Source organism: Gopherus evgoodei, chromosome 2 (assembly GCF_007399415.2).
Source record: "Gopherus evgoodei ecotype Sinaloan lineage chromosome 2, rGopEvg1_v1.p, whole genome shotgun sequence".
Classification (NCBI taxonomy): domain Eukaryota; kingdom Metazoa; phylum Chordata; order Testudines; family Testudinidae; genus Gopherus; species Gopherus evgoodei.
The window spans coordinates 85,637,797-85,650,070 of record NC_044323.1 but is presented as its reverse complement, the minus strand read 5'-3'; the positions used below and the strand labels follow the sequence as shown (position 1 = coordinate 85,650,070).

At 44.4% G+C, this 12,274-nt stretch overlaps 1 protein-coding gene across 1 annotated transcript in view; it reads right to left on the bottom strand.

Annotated features, from left to right (window-relative positions):
- Positions 1–12,274, bottom strand: part of PDCD6IP (programmed cell death 6 interacting protein) — a 54,542-nt gene that overhangs the window by 21,283 nt on the left and 20,985 nt on the right. Inside the window, 3 exon segments of the mRNA XM_030551262.1 lie at positions 5,330–5,507; positions 7,103–7,226; positions 11,492–11,714. Of these exon segments, the coding sequence (XP_030407122.1) occupies positions 5,330–5,507; positions 7,103–7,226; positions 11,492–11,714 (525 nt within the window).

Here is a 12,274-nt window from a genome sequence, read left to right as displayed (position 1 = left end):
AGAGAAATCTAGGAGGAGATTTCCTAAAGGGCTTAATCTTGTTTAAGTAGAAGATTGCTGCCTTTCTGACAGAGCGTATGGCTGTGGTGTCATGTAATGTCACATCTCCTTTATACTGGTGTGGCTTAGGGAAGAAAACTGGAAGATGAACAGTTTTGATTTATGTGCAAGGCCAAAAATCCCTTTGTCAGGAACCTGGGATGCGATTGCAGTGTGATCTTATTCTGTTGCGGGGGTGGTGGCGGCGAATGCCATGAGAGCTCCATCTCATCCACCTCTTCAGAAGTCATGGCTACTAGAAATTCAGTTTTCATAAAGAGGTGTAAAAGTGAGCAGGTGACCGTAAGTTCAAAGAAAGGCCTCATAAAACATCAGAGTACCAAGTTAGGTCCCATTCTAGTATAGGGCATCTGATTTGTGGGAAGAGATTATCCAGTCCCTTGAGAAACCTTGTTGTAGGATAAGCGAAGACTGAAAAATACTCTACCATATGTTGGAAGGTCATAACATGCTCTTCTTCAAAGCTTAAAGATAATCCTATCACTTTTAGCTCTAAAATGTGAATTACTACAAAACAATAATGGAAACAACGTAGTGGAAACACCAGTGTTTGAATATTATCCACTTTTGGTATACATGTCACATGTAGATGGTTTCCTGCTGCTATGTAGCAGCACTCTCTTTACACCCTCAGAACAGTTTGTTTCTAACCCTGCAACTCATCTATAAACCATGCCTTGAGCTGAAGAACTGCGATACTGATTTGACTAGCAACCTGAGAGAGAAGATGGGGGACAGTCTAGAGAGCGATCAGTTGTCAAACAACAAGCTGAGTGAGGTAAGGAAAACACTTTTGTCTCGGCCACATTGAAACTACGAGAACAACCTTGGCTTTGTTTTTCTTTATCTTGAACAGCATGGGAAATGCAAATGGAAGATCTGTACTCTAAAGAAGAAGAAAGGCATCTCCCAGGAAATGGTGACCCAGACCACTTCTCAAGCAGAACTGGGAATACTACTTGTTCTTGGTTGTGGTGAACAGCTCTATCTATGGGACACCCCAACATTGAAATATACAGTGGAATATAGTGGGATCCATCTCTCACTTGTAAACTTGCAAGAAGCATCTGCTGTGGTGTTCTGTACGCCCAGAATGTAAGCTACTGATATTGATCCGGTTTCATAAGCACCAATTCCAAAGTCTCACTGTTTCAGTGCAAGGGAAGGTGATCTTACTCCTCCTTAGCAGTTTACATAAAACATGCATGACATGTCTGTCATTATCTTTATGTATTTGCCCCAGATAAGTGTAAGAGCAACCCTGTATCCACTCCCTAAGTTCAAGCAAGTTGATATGCAAGGTGGACTCAAGAGGAGACCACCTGCCTTGAACAGTGAGTGTCTAGGTGAGCACCCCCCCCCCCAAGGGATGCATCTGTTATTACTAGGATGGCTGAGCAAAGGGCACCCCTGTGCAAATACTGTGTTCTTCCACCAGAAGAGGGATTTTTTTCAATACCAAAGGCACGGACAGTAGTTTGTTTAAACTCAGCTTGCTTGATAAGAAAAACAGTTCTGAGCCTCCCTTGGAGGCAGCACATAAGAAGTTTCGCGTGATTTATTACCAAGGTGCCAGCTGCTATTTGTCCCAATAACTGAAGACAATTTCTGGCCAATGTTTGAGAGCTAACTTGGACTATTAGTGACTAAATTGGGTAGGGTTACAAACCCACATGAAGGGAACAATGCTTCAGCCATTAATGTATCAAGGTCAACTCCTATGAACTCCAGACTTTGTACTAGAGTTAAGGTGGACTTTCGGATGTTTAATTGTAGTCTCAGTCTGAGAAATAGATATACTGCCCTCTGAGTGGCAACTGAAGCTTTGTCAAAGGACCATTCTTTCAGCCAGCAAATGTCAAGGTCCAGGAAAAAGAGAGAGTTCCTTGCCTGTGAAGATGAGCCACAACCACAGAACAAACTTAGAACACTTCAGGTGCAGACGAGAGACTGAATGGTAACATTGTATATTTAAAGTGCTCTAGACCCAGAGTAAAGTGTAGCAACCTTCTGTGGGAGGGGTGGATTGCTATAGGGAAGTAAACTTCTTGAAGGCCAAGGGCTGAGAACCAATCCCCCTCGGTCCCATGATGACACTTCTGCAAGAGTTACCATTTGGAACCTCTAACTCTATAAATCTGTTGAATGACCTTAGATCTAGAATAATCCTCCAACTACCACTCTTTTTTGAAACCAGGAAGTACCTGGAGTAAAATCCCCTCTCTCTCTGTGTTGGATGGGAATTGGTTCTTCGGCACTCATATTCAGTAGAGTTGATAGCCTGTTGCAAAAGGTGCTTGTGAGAGGGCTCCCCGAAGAGAGATGGGAAAGAAGGGAGGTAAGGTGAATGGAGTATCCTGTTGAAATGATCTCCAACACCCACTCGTCCAAAGAGATATGTTCCCAGTTCCGACAGAAACGAGAAAGGTGGTCTCCGGAAAGCAAGGGAGCGACAGATTGTTGCAGCAGATAAGAATGGGGATGGTAACTCAGTACCTTGCCTAACTTTTCCAAATTGGTGTTCTTTCGAAGTTGTGGGTTGTGAGGTCGATGTTTGACAAGTAGCTGGTTTCTTCTTTTGGACCGTTGTCGTTTACACTGGGGTTTGTAACGTCTCTGGGGGGCAGGAAATTGGATGAGATGAGATCTCTGTGCAGTCTGGGATTCACTGAAATTTTTTATGCAAAGATGTAAATTCCCAAAGAGCACAAGGTGGCTCTAGAGTCAAAGTATACAAGCATTCATCCGTTTTTTCTGCAAACAACTTTCAACCATCAAAAGAAAGATCCTCAACTGCATTTTGGACTTTCCTTGAAAAACCCAAGAGCTGAAATGGGAAGGCGCTCATGACTACTGCTGTGGAGATAGAATGAGCGGCTCCAAAGAGGCATGTAGAGATGTTCTTGCGAGCACAATTGGCCAGCAGCGATGATCACCTGAATTATTCCATCTGCCTGTTGGAAGATGCTCAATAAAGGTATTCAACTCTGAATAGTTAGTATGGCTGTATTTCACCATGAGGGCTTGATAATTGACAATTCTAAGTTGTTAGGTAGCCTATGAGCATGACTTATGGCCCCCCCCAAAAAAAAAAAACACAAGAAGCTTTAAATCTTTGTCATATGGAATTTATTTAACGTGGTGCTGTCTGCCATGTTCATGCGCAATGTCAACCAGAAGGGAGCTGAAGGATGGATGCAAAAATAAAAATTCAGAATCCTTGGAGGGGATGTAATACTTTTTGTCTGACTCTTACAGGCCCCCTGTCACTTGGTAGAGGAGGAGCAGTCAGAGATAGGTGGAGACTCTGTCAGAACCAGGCAAATCTCCAGGGAACAAGAGATGGTCAGTACCGAGAACTCATCAGGAGAGTCAGGCTTTTCTGTTACTGCCAAGTCCAAGGAAATGAAAACTGTTGCATAATGAAACAGTGGGCGGTACTGATGATGCAAGGTGAGTAGAGGTAATGTTGGCATAAGGCACCTATGGCACCGAATGAATGACCAGTACGTATCAGTTTGGTCTTTTGCAGAACCGAAGTGCTGAGGTCCTAGTAGACTCTGTCAGTACATATTTAGAAGAGCTGGTCTTCTCTGCTGCTCTGAAGATCAGTACTATCAATTCAAGAGCCAGAACCCTTAGTCCCTTAGGTTTGCTGATGGTCATAGTACTTGAGGAACTTGCAGACTCATGGATACCGAGTTGGATATTGGTAGGTGCCAAAACAGGTGTTTTAATTGGATACTGTCTTTGCGGTAGCTTCTCTACCATAGGACTGGAAGATTGCTTTCTAGGGTCTTTTTGAGGATTCTGGAGACTTCCTCTTTGATGCTCAGGGGGAGTGCTGCATCAAGGTCAAAGCAGCTGACCTGTTCGGAGACCATTGTACAGGCAGGGCTGCTGGCCAAGGTCAGAAGCTGATCGGTGCAAACCCTTCATCATAAGACGACGTAATTTAAAGTTCCCAGTTCTTTCTTGCCCTCAACTTTAATTTCAGGTAGAAATTACACTTTGTGGAGAAGATTGACTCCATAAGGCAGCAGACAAACTAGGAGTATCATTCACCAGGATAGTCTCTTAGCACAAAAGGCAATGTTTAAACCTGCGAAGACCTCCCAAGATTTCAGTTCCCCTGAGGGGAAAAAACACAGAAAAATAGGTGAAGGGACAATGGTTCTTACGCTAAAAGTGCAAGTAAAAATTTTTTAAGATTTTTTTTTTTAAACTATAAGAATTACTATACCTAATTAACAAAGGAAACTAAGAGCTAACACTAAGAATCAGGAAAAATACAGTTGAGGTATACTCAACTTGGACTCTGAGGGTACATCTACACTACAGGATAAATTCGAATTAGCTTAAACCGATTTTATAAAACAGATATTATAAAGTCGATTGTGCGCGTCCACATCAGGCACATTAATTCGGTGGTGTGCGTCCATGGTCCGAGGCTAGCATCGATTTCTGGAGCGGTGCACTGTGGGTAGCTACTGTAAAATAATGAGGCCAATAACGTCGATTTGCGCCCACACTAACCCTAAATCGATATAGTAATATCGGTTTTAGCGTTACTCCTCTCGTTTTGTAGGAGTACATAAATCGATTTAAAGAGCCCTTTAAATCGATATAAAGAGCAGTGTAGTGTGGACGGGTGCAGTGTTAAATCGATTTAACGCTGTTAAAATCGGTTTAACAGCGTAGTGTGGACCAGGCTTGAGGCTCTGTCTCAGGCTGAGGCAGCCGAGAATGAATGAGGGTGGTTCGTCCATTCAGCTCCATATACCCTTGGTGCAGGGCGCGCGGCTCCAGGGCGCACGTGTGCTGTTGAACAGACACGGCTACCTAAAATCTCTGATCTGAGGCACACTGGTGCAAGAGCACCTAGAATGGAGCACTCAGAGACGCTACTTGAAGTAGTAGTGACTATAATAAGAATCATGTTCTTACTTTTACCAGTTTCCCTCCACCATAAATCTCAAACTGAAAAAAATCTGTCAAGACAACACTACATGTGACACAGGACAATTGCAGAATAAAGTATCTACCAACCTCCATCCATATATCTTTGGACTTCACATTTAAAAGCTAAAACCTTCACACAATCAAGAGCTTTTATCATGTCACTGAAGTGACAAAATTATTTTAGACAAACACAAGTTACTTTTTTTTTTTAAATATTATAACAAGCGGGCTTTACTATTTAAATAAGTTGAGTTAGATTCCTAAAGTTGCACATTTTAAAGATTATTTCAGTTGTTTCTAAGCTTACTTCATCTAAAATCTCTCTGTTTCTCTGTAGCAGTTCTGGTAGATCTTTGATCAGTTGATCAATGGTCTGGATGCCTCCCTGTTCAATAACAGACTTAGACTTCTGCAGAATAGACTGAGGAACACTATCACCAGACACATCTTCGATGGCAGCAGGCAGGTTCAGAGAAGCCAGTACTCTGAGAAAGTCAATGTATTGCATTACAATTAGTACACCACAAAAATCACAGCATCAAAAGAAACATTTTGATATCCAAATTAAACAGGCCATAAGAACAGAGGGAAAAAAGAAAACAAACAGGCGCATAATGTAATCTTGGATAACAATTTAAAAACTGGAAAAGTTTAAAGATTAATGGACATACTTAACCAAAAAAGCAATAGTTTCAACATTTTTTAAAGGTAACTTAACTTGTCCATCATTTTTCCTTTGTATTTTAGTGCTTATAAAAGCATAGCAGCAGACTTGCATACAATTTTAAGCAATATATGACAGTTTTGAACACAAACTTCATCTACTTTCATCCAGAACCCTGGCTTTATATTTAACTTGTATTTACTTAAGTCAAATTCTTGTTTCATTGCCTTGAAACAATATCAACGGCTTGAAATATTCATTTATGCAGGGGAATAGTAGGGACTTTTCCTGAGCAAGCAACATCAGCCTCTACAGAACGTAAGTTTAATTTAAAAAAATGAAACCTCTAGCCTCATGCTTTGTTCATGAGGAAAGCCTTTAAAACCATGAGTTAAATGTAAAACTGTTGTTTTCTTATGTCTGCAGAGAAGAAACGAATGGCTCTGATGCTTCTCATAGTTTTGCCAATCACTACTGTGATTCAGTTGCCTGCAGGAAGTAGGGAGACTAAAAAGAATTAGGTCCATCTCACTTCAACTTTGTTCTGGAAAACAGAAGCAGACAGACACACAGTGGAATTATTTAATGGGGGGGTTGACCAAACAGATTTGGAAAAAGGGATAATGTACTGGAGACTCCTTCCTTCCAGCAACCAGAAAAAGTGATTCTCTGGCTAAAGCAAAACTAACGTGCCCGTACTGCTATATCCCTCTTCGGCCAAGCCATATACCACAGGGCAGCCGACAGGAGCCTTTGAGGTGATAGGGATGAGAAGAGAGAATGTTCCTCCTAACAGCCACAGGTGGTGGGTGGGGACTTCAATTTATAAGACACCTACTAACTGAACACAAATGCAAAATCAATGATGCTCACAAGCAGACTGTCAGGACAGCACTATGGCAGACAACTCAGTAACCTTCCATTTCCCAGAAGCTTAGGAGGGGAAGGAAATGGCTTTACATCTGGCTGTTGCCCCTAAACAGTGTAGCCCTCAACCTTTTGCATCCATATGTGGCTAATGGGATTTTAGTCCTCTGTTAGATATCTGGTAAAAATTTCCAAAACCTATTGAGGGGCAACCTGGTTTACCTCCTACAACAGAAGAAGTCTAACTATTACAGTATTTACTGGCCCAGTCCTATAAGACCCTTATTGAGAAGTGCTGAGCAAATGGAAATTAGAAGTGATTTATAACTTTGCATGACTGGGATTTTTTTTTAAATTAGCATTCACATATTCTCCCCTCTATCACCCAATTTTTGCCTAAACCAGAGATTTAAAAAATCTGAACAAGATATTTAAATAAAAATCTCCACTGAAGTGGATAAAAGTAAAGTTTTGATTATTCTGGACAAAGACAGACACAATGAAAAAATGTTTTGAAAAAGATCAGAAGTCTGAATAACCAATACTTACCCATTTGCCAGATTGGTAGCTTCTCTCATCTGGGCTATTGATCTATTTACCAAGTCTGCCTTTCTCTGGTTGTAGAGGCTCAGAGACTGCTGCACCGCCAGAGGAACCATCTTCTCAAACAGATCTGTGATTGAGGCAATATAAAATTATTTTAATGCAACTATAAAGGTGACCAAAAAAACATGGAGCTTCTTTATATCCTTTTGAAATATACTTAAGAGATTCATCTAGACAATTACTGATACAGAAATTTCACAAATCCAAGTTTCTAAACTGAGTGGGAAATACCACCGAGGAAAAGTCAACATCTCCTTAGGCCTAGTACCAACACTCAAAACTTGCAACTTCAGATTTATCACAAAAGACTCATGATAGAGGATATGTATAGGATTTCAACATATTGCATTAGGCAAGCTGTAAGATTAACAGTAGGGGCTGTCTTCAAGTTAGATCTGTAGGATAAGAGCTCTTCAACAAAACTCCTTCTTCAGGAGACCAGATTATGTACTTCATCCAAACATTTTGAGATAGTTATTCAAATCTGCACTAGTTCTAACTTGAAATTGAAGATTTACCGTTTGCAGGGGCCTGTCAGTAATCTTTTTGACATTAAAACCAATGGCTTAATTCATAATACAACTTTTTCTTAACTGTTGTTCTTAGAGATGTGTTGCTCATGTCCGTTCTATTCTAGGTGCACTCGCCCACGTATGCAGTCAGAGATTTTTGCCTTAACAGTATACATAGGGTCGAATATAGCGCCTTTGAGTGCCACGCTCATGTGTTGGAATATTAGGCGCTGCTGACCCTACACCCCCTTAGTTCCTTCTTGCCAGCAACTCCAGCAGAGGGTTGGAGGACAGGTAATGGAATGGACATGACCAACAAATCTTGAACAGTTACAAAAAAAGGTAGGTAACCGTTTCGAGTGCTTGCTCATGTTGATTCCATTCTAGGAAACTCACAAGCAGCATCCTCGGAGGTGGGCTCAGAGTTCACAGTCTACCGGCTTGCAGTACTGCTCTACTGAAGCCAGAATCGTCCCGGGCCTGTTGGGTAAGTGCGCAAAATGGGACGTGAATGTGTGGATGGATGACCAGGTGGCCACCCTACAGACGTCCTGGATAGGCACTTGGGCTAGGAAAGCTGCTGAGGAGGCTTGCATCCTGGTTGAATGAGCAGTTACAAATCACCAGAGGTGGCATCTTTGCCTGATTGTAACAGCAGCGAATGCAGGCAGTGATCCAAGAAGAAATTCTTTGACCGGACACTGGACAACTTTTCATCCTGTTAGCCACCGCAATGAACAATTGCATCAACTTGTCTTTGTAGAAGACTGTATAGGGCGGTTCCGAGGTAAGTGCCCTAATCTCTGAGACTAGGCAGGCGGATATTATCGCAACTAGGAATGTGACTTTCCAGGACAGGGGAAAGACCTGGAAGGTTGAGGTTTAAAAGGGGAGGGGGTGTCCCTGTGACAGCACTAAGATTCAGGTCCCATGGCAGAATGGGGTCCCTGATGTGCAGGTAGTGGAAGGGAGAGCTGGCCATTAACTGCAGGGTGTAGCTTGAAGATATTATGTCAAGCACCCAACGGTTTGAGGTCAGCTGCGACCAGGCCGACTGGAAGGGGAACAAGTGGTAGAGGAAAGCACAGGGAGGTGGATCCTGGAAAGTGACTGGGGCGCCGTCCTTGGGCGCATCCTCAAAATGCCTGCTTCTGGCTTCCTTGGCCTCTGGAAGAACCAGGCTAGGTAGAGGAACGAGAAGACAAAGGGTGACGCAGTTTAAATCCTTTGTCTCTGTCTTCTTTCTGTAGAAGCTAGACTGGAGGACTACCCAGGGCCTCAATGGACATTGATGGAAAGGGTTTCTAGCCTGCAGAGGTGTGTGAAGGCCCAAGGAATAGAGGAGGGTATAGAAATCTTTAAGGCCACGGAGCTGTGCATCAGTCAGCTCCAAAAAGATCCCTGCTCCCTCAAACAGAAGGTCCTGAAGGGTAGTCTGCACCTCCTGGGACATCCCAGAGGGCTGTAACCAGGAGTTGCGCCTCATGACCACCATGGAGGCAACTATCCTGGACACCGAGTCCGTAGCATCCAAGGCCATCTGGAGAGTGTCCGCACCATTAGATACCCAAAATTGCAGGCTGTCCGTCAATTAAATTTTCCTGCCAAACAAGTCCAGCCTCTTGGCGTCTATTTTTCCACGCGCTGCTTGCCTAGCCCTTTCACTGACGGCAGACACGACCACCAATCCCGCTGGAGGGTGACAGGTATTCAACCCCTTTTGCGGGGACATAGTACTTCTCTTCTGCCTTCTTGGAGTAGGCGCAATGGAAAAGGGGGTTTGCCCCACAGACTTGACAATTTTAAGGACCCCTGAGCGGAGGGGCTGTGCAACCCGGGCTGGGGTGGAGGAAGATATAACATTAAAGAGATCATCTGACTTATCTGCTAGCTCCTTGACCTCCAAGTTCAGGTTTCAGCCACCCTTTTGAGCCTGGCGCTCCTTGAAGTCGTCAGGGGAGCTGCTTGTTTGTGAGGGGCCTGCCACCGCTTCGTCCATAGACAACCAAGATACTTACAGCAGCGGGAGGGGCAGCTTCCCCTTTCTTGTCCGGGGCGGCTCCTTGGGCATCAGGGCCTGATGTGTCACCCCGCATGGGATTTGACACTGTGTTCTGACTCAGGTGCCAGCTGTGCCGGGGGCAGCTTGCTCGATCCAGCCTGGGAGGAATGGTGGGAGTATGGGACCGGCATAACAGGTACAGCCCATTGGTTCCAGTACTGCCACTGAGTGGGCCACTGACCCTGCCTCCACACCCCTTGCCGCAGAAGCCATGCCAGTCTCATGGGCCGGTGGCAATTTGCCTTATAGGCAAAGGACTGAAATCCCCTTCACGCTTGGACCACTGCCTTTCTGGTGATCAGGGCCGAGTCGTAGATACCCGAGTCTGCTGACTGATCCTTGTCAGCAACCAGTAAGGAGAGGGAAAGGACCGGTACCTGCCTGAAGATTGTACCAGGGAGCCAGAGACCAGTGCCGCAACCAGGAATGATCCCGCACCGGGGCAAAATCAATGCCTGGGAGATTATCTAAGCGGTGGTAATCTGTGCCATGGCGAACTCTGGTGGGAGGCCCTACGGTACCATGGGTATAGGGATCAGCGTCACAACTCGGATGTCCCATGCCTTGTAGGTGAAGACCTGGGTGTCAGGGATCTGTCTCTTCTAATTGGTGACCGAGACTGCAGTGATGGGGACTGACGCCTGCAGTCTGGGGATCAGGTACGCTCTGATGTTTTAGGGGCAGTCCCATAACCGGCTTGCCTGTAGATGCCGGGGTTTTGGCCGGGTCTGTCACTTGGCTTTGTGTCTGCGGTGCTGGCTGGCCTGCTTGGCCGCCAGGCCCACTTTAGGCATAGATGACCTACAAGGGAATGGTACACCTTGCTGCTCCCAAGAGTTGGGTCACTGGCTGGAATAGGGGGGTCTGACCGCAGTGGTACGCTTGAGCAGCTCTGGAACAGGCATGCGGCCTGACAGAGGTCCTTTGCCTGAGTCACCCTTTTTCTACAGTGCCAGAAGGCCTGTTGACTTTGATGGCTTCTTTGGCACCGGGAAGGTGGAATGGTGCTGGGAGGGTTCTGGTGCCGGTGGTGTGCTGCATGGAGCGCTGACATACCAATGGAGTCCAATAGAGAGGTCTCCGAGATGGGACGAAGCACAGCCTCCACGAGGAGTGCCCTCAAGCTGATATCTTGCTCCTTCTGAGTTTAAGGGCAAAGGTTTTTCCAGACCCTGCACTTATCCTTTCGGTGGGATTCCCACAAACACTTTAAACAGCTCTCATGGGGGTCACTAATGGGTATCAACCAGCTGCATGACAAACATGGCTTAAAGCCTGAGAAACTGGGCACGCCCCGCTCTGAGGTGAAGTCCCAGCCGGGATTCCAAGTATCTATCAACTAACAACAAAGGAGACAGAATAATGGCCTGTAAGAATCCCTAACGTTCTTGCAATGCAATACAAGGCGCTCAGACCAATCACCACAGGCGGTAAGAAGGAACTGATAGGGCACAGAGTCGACAGCGCCTAATATACCAACGCACGAATGCAGCACTCAAGAGGGCGCTACAGCCAACCCTATGGCTACCGCTAAGACAAAAATCTCTGACAACTGTGCACGTGGGCGCGCACACACACCTAGAATGGAATCAACATGAGCAAGCACTTGAAGAAGAATACGTTATTGGAGATTGAACATTAACTTTAACATTGTACATCTAAATCACAGAGCTACGGTTGAACTTTAGAGACCATATTAATCTTATATACAGGCAAGATACACTTCACCTCTAAATCTGCTGTGAATATTTTGCTTACCAGTGAACTTCTGGCTGATAGGGACAACAACTGAGGTAGATTTCACAAGACTGGCTTTGCCAATGGGATCTAGATCTTTCAAGTCAGGAACCCGGTCATGATAAATGAAGTCATTGTCCTTCTTGGCAGCTGTAAGGGCGCGGTTGATTTTGTCAGACAAATCTTTTACATTTACGTATTCATCATAACGAGATGCCACTGTTTTTATCAAGTCTGATGCATGCTAAAAATCAAAATACACATAATTACAATTCAGATAGTCTCTCCATCCAGTCCTCTTCCTAGCAGTATTCCATCTCTTTAACACAAACAATGTATAGTAAAACAGCTGATCATCTTAGTTAGCCAACTACAAATATTGAAAAGGCATAAGATTCAGCATTAGCTGCTCCCTGCCTACTAAGGAAATGTCTAACGATTTTGAGAAGAATTAGAAAAATTACTTCCTGCAATACACTGACTTTATATACAGTTCTGTTGTTAATGGGATCACGAGTCCTCTGCAGTTCATACTAAGACCCTGTCTACACTACCACTTTACAGCGCTGCAACTTTCTCACTCGGGGTGTGTGAGTGCTGCACTTGTGGAGGTGGTTTTTTTTTGTTTTTTTTTTTAAGAGCACTGGGAGAGCTCTCCCACAGCGCTGGTGCCGCAACTACACAGACACATTAAAGCACTGCTGTGGCAGCATTTTAACACTGCTAGTGAAGACACACCCTAAGTAATCTCACCAATAGTCTCAAAAATCCACAGAATTCAGTTATAATTTGGGAAGTAGAACA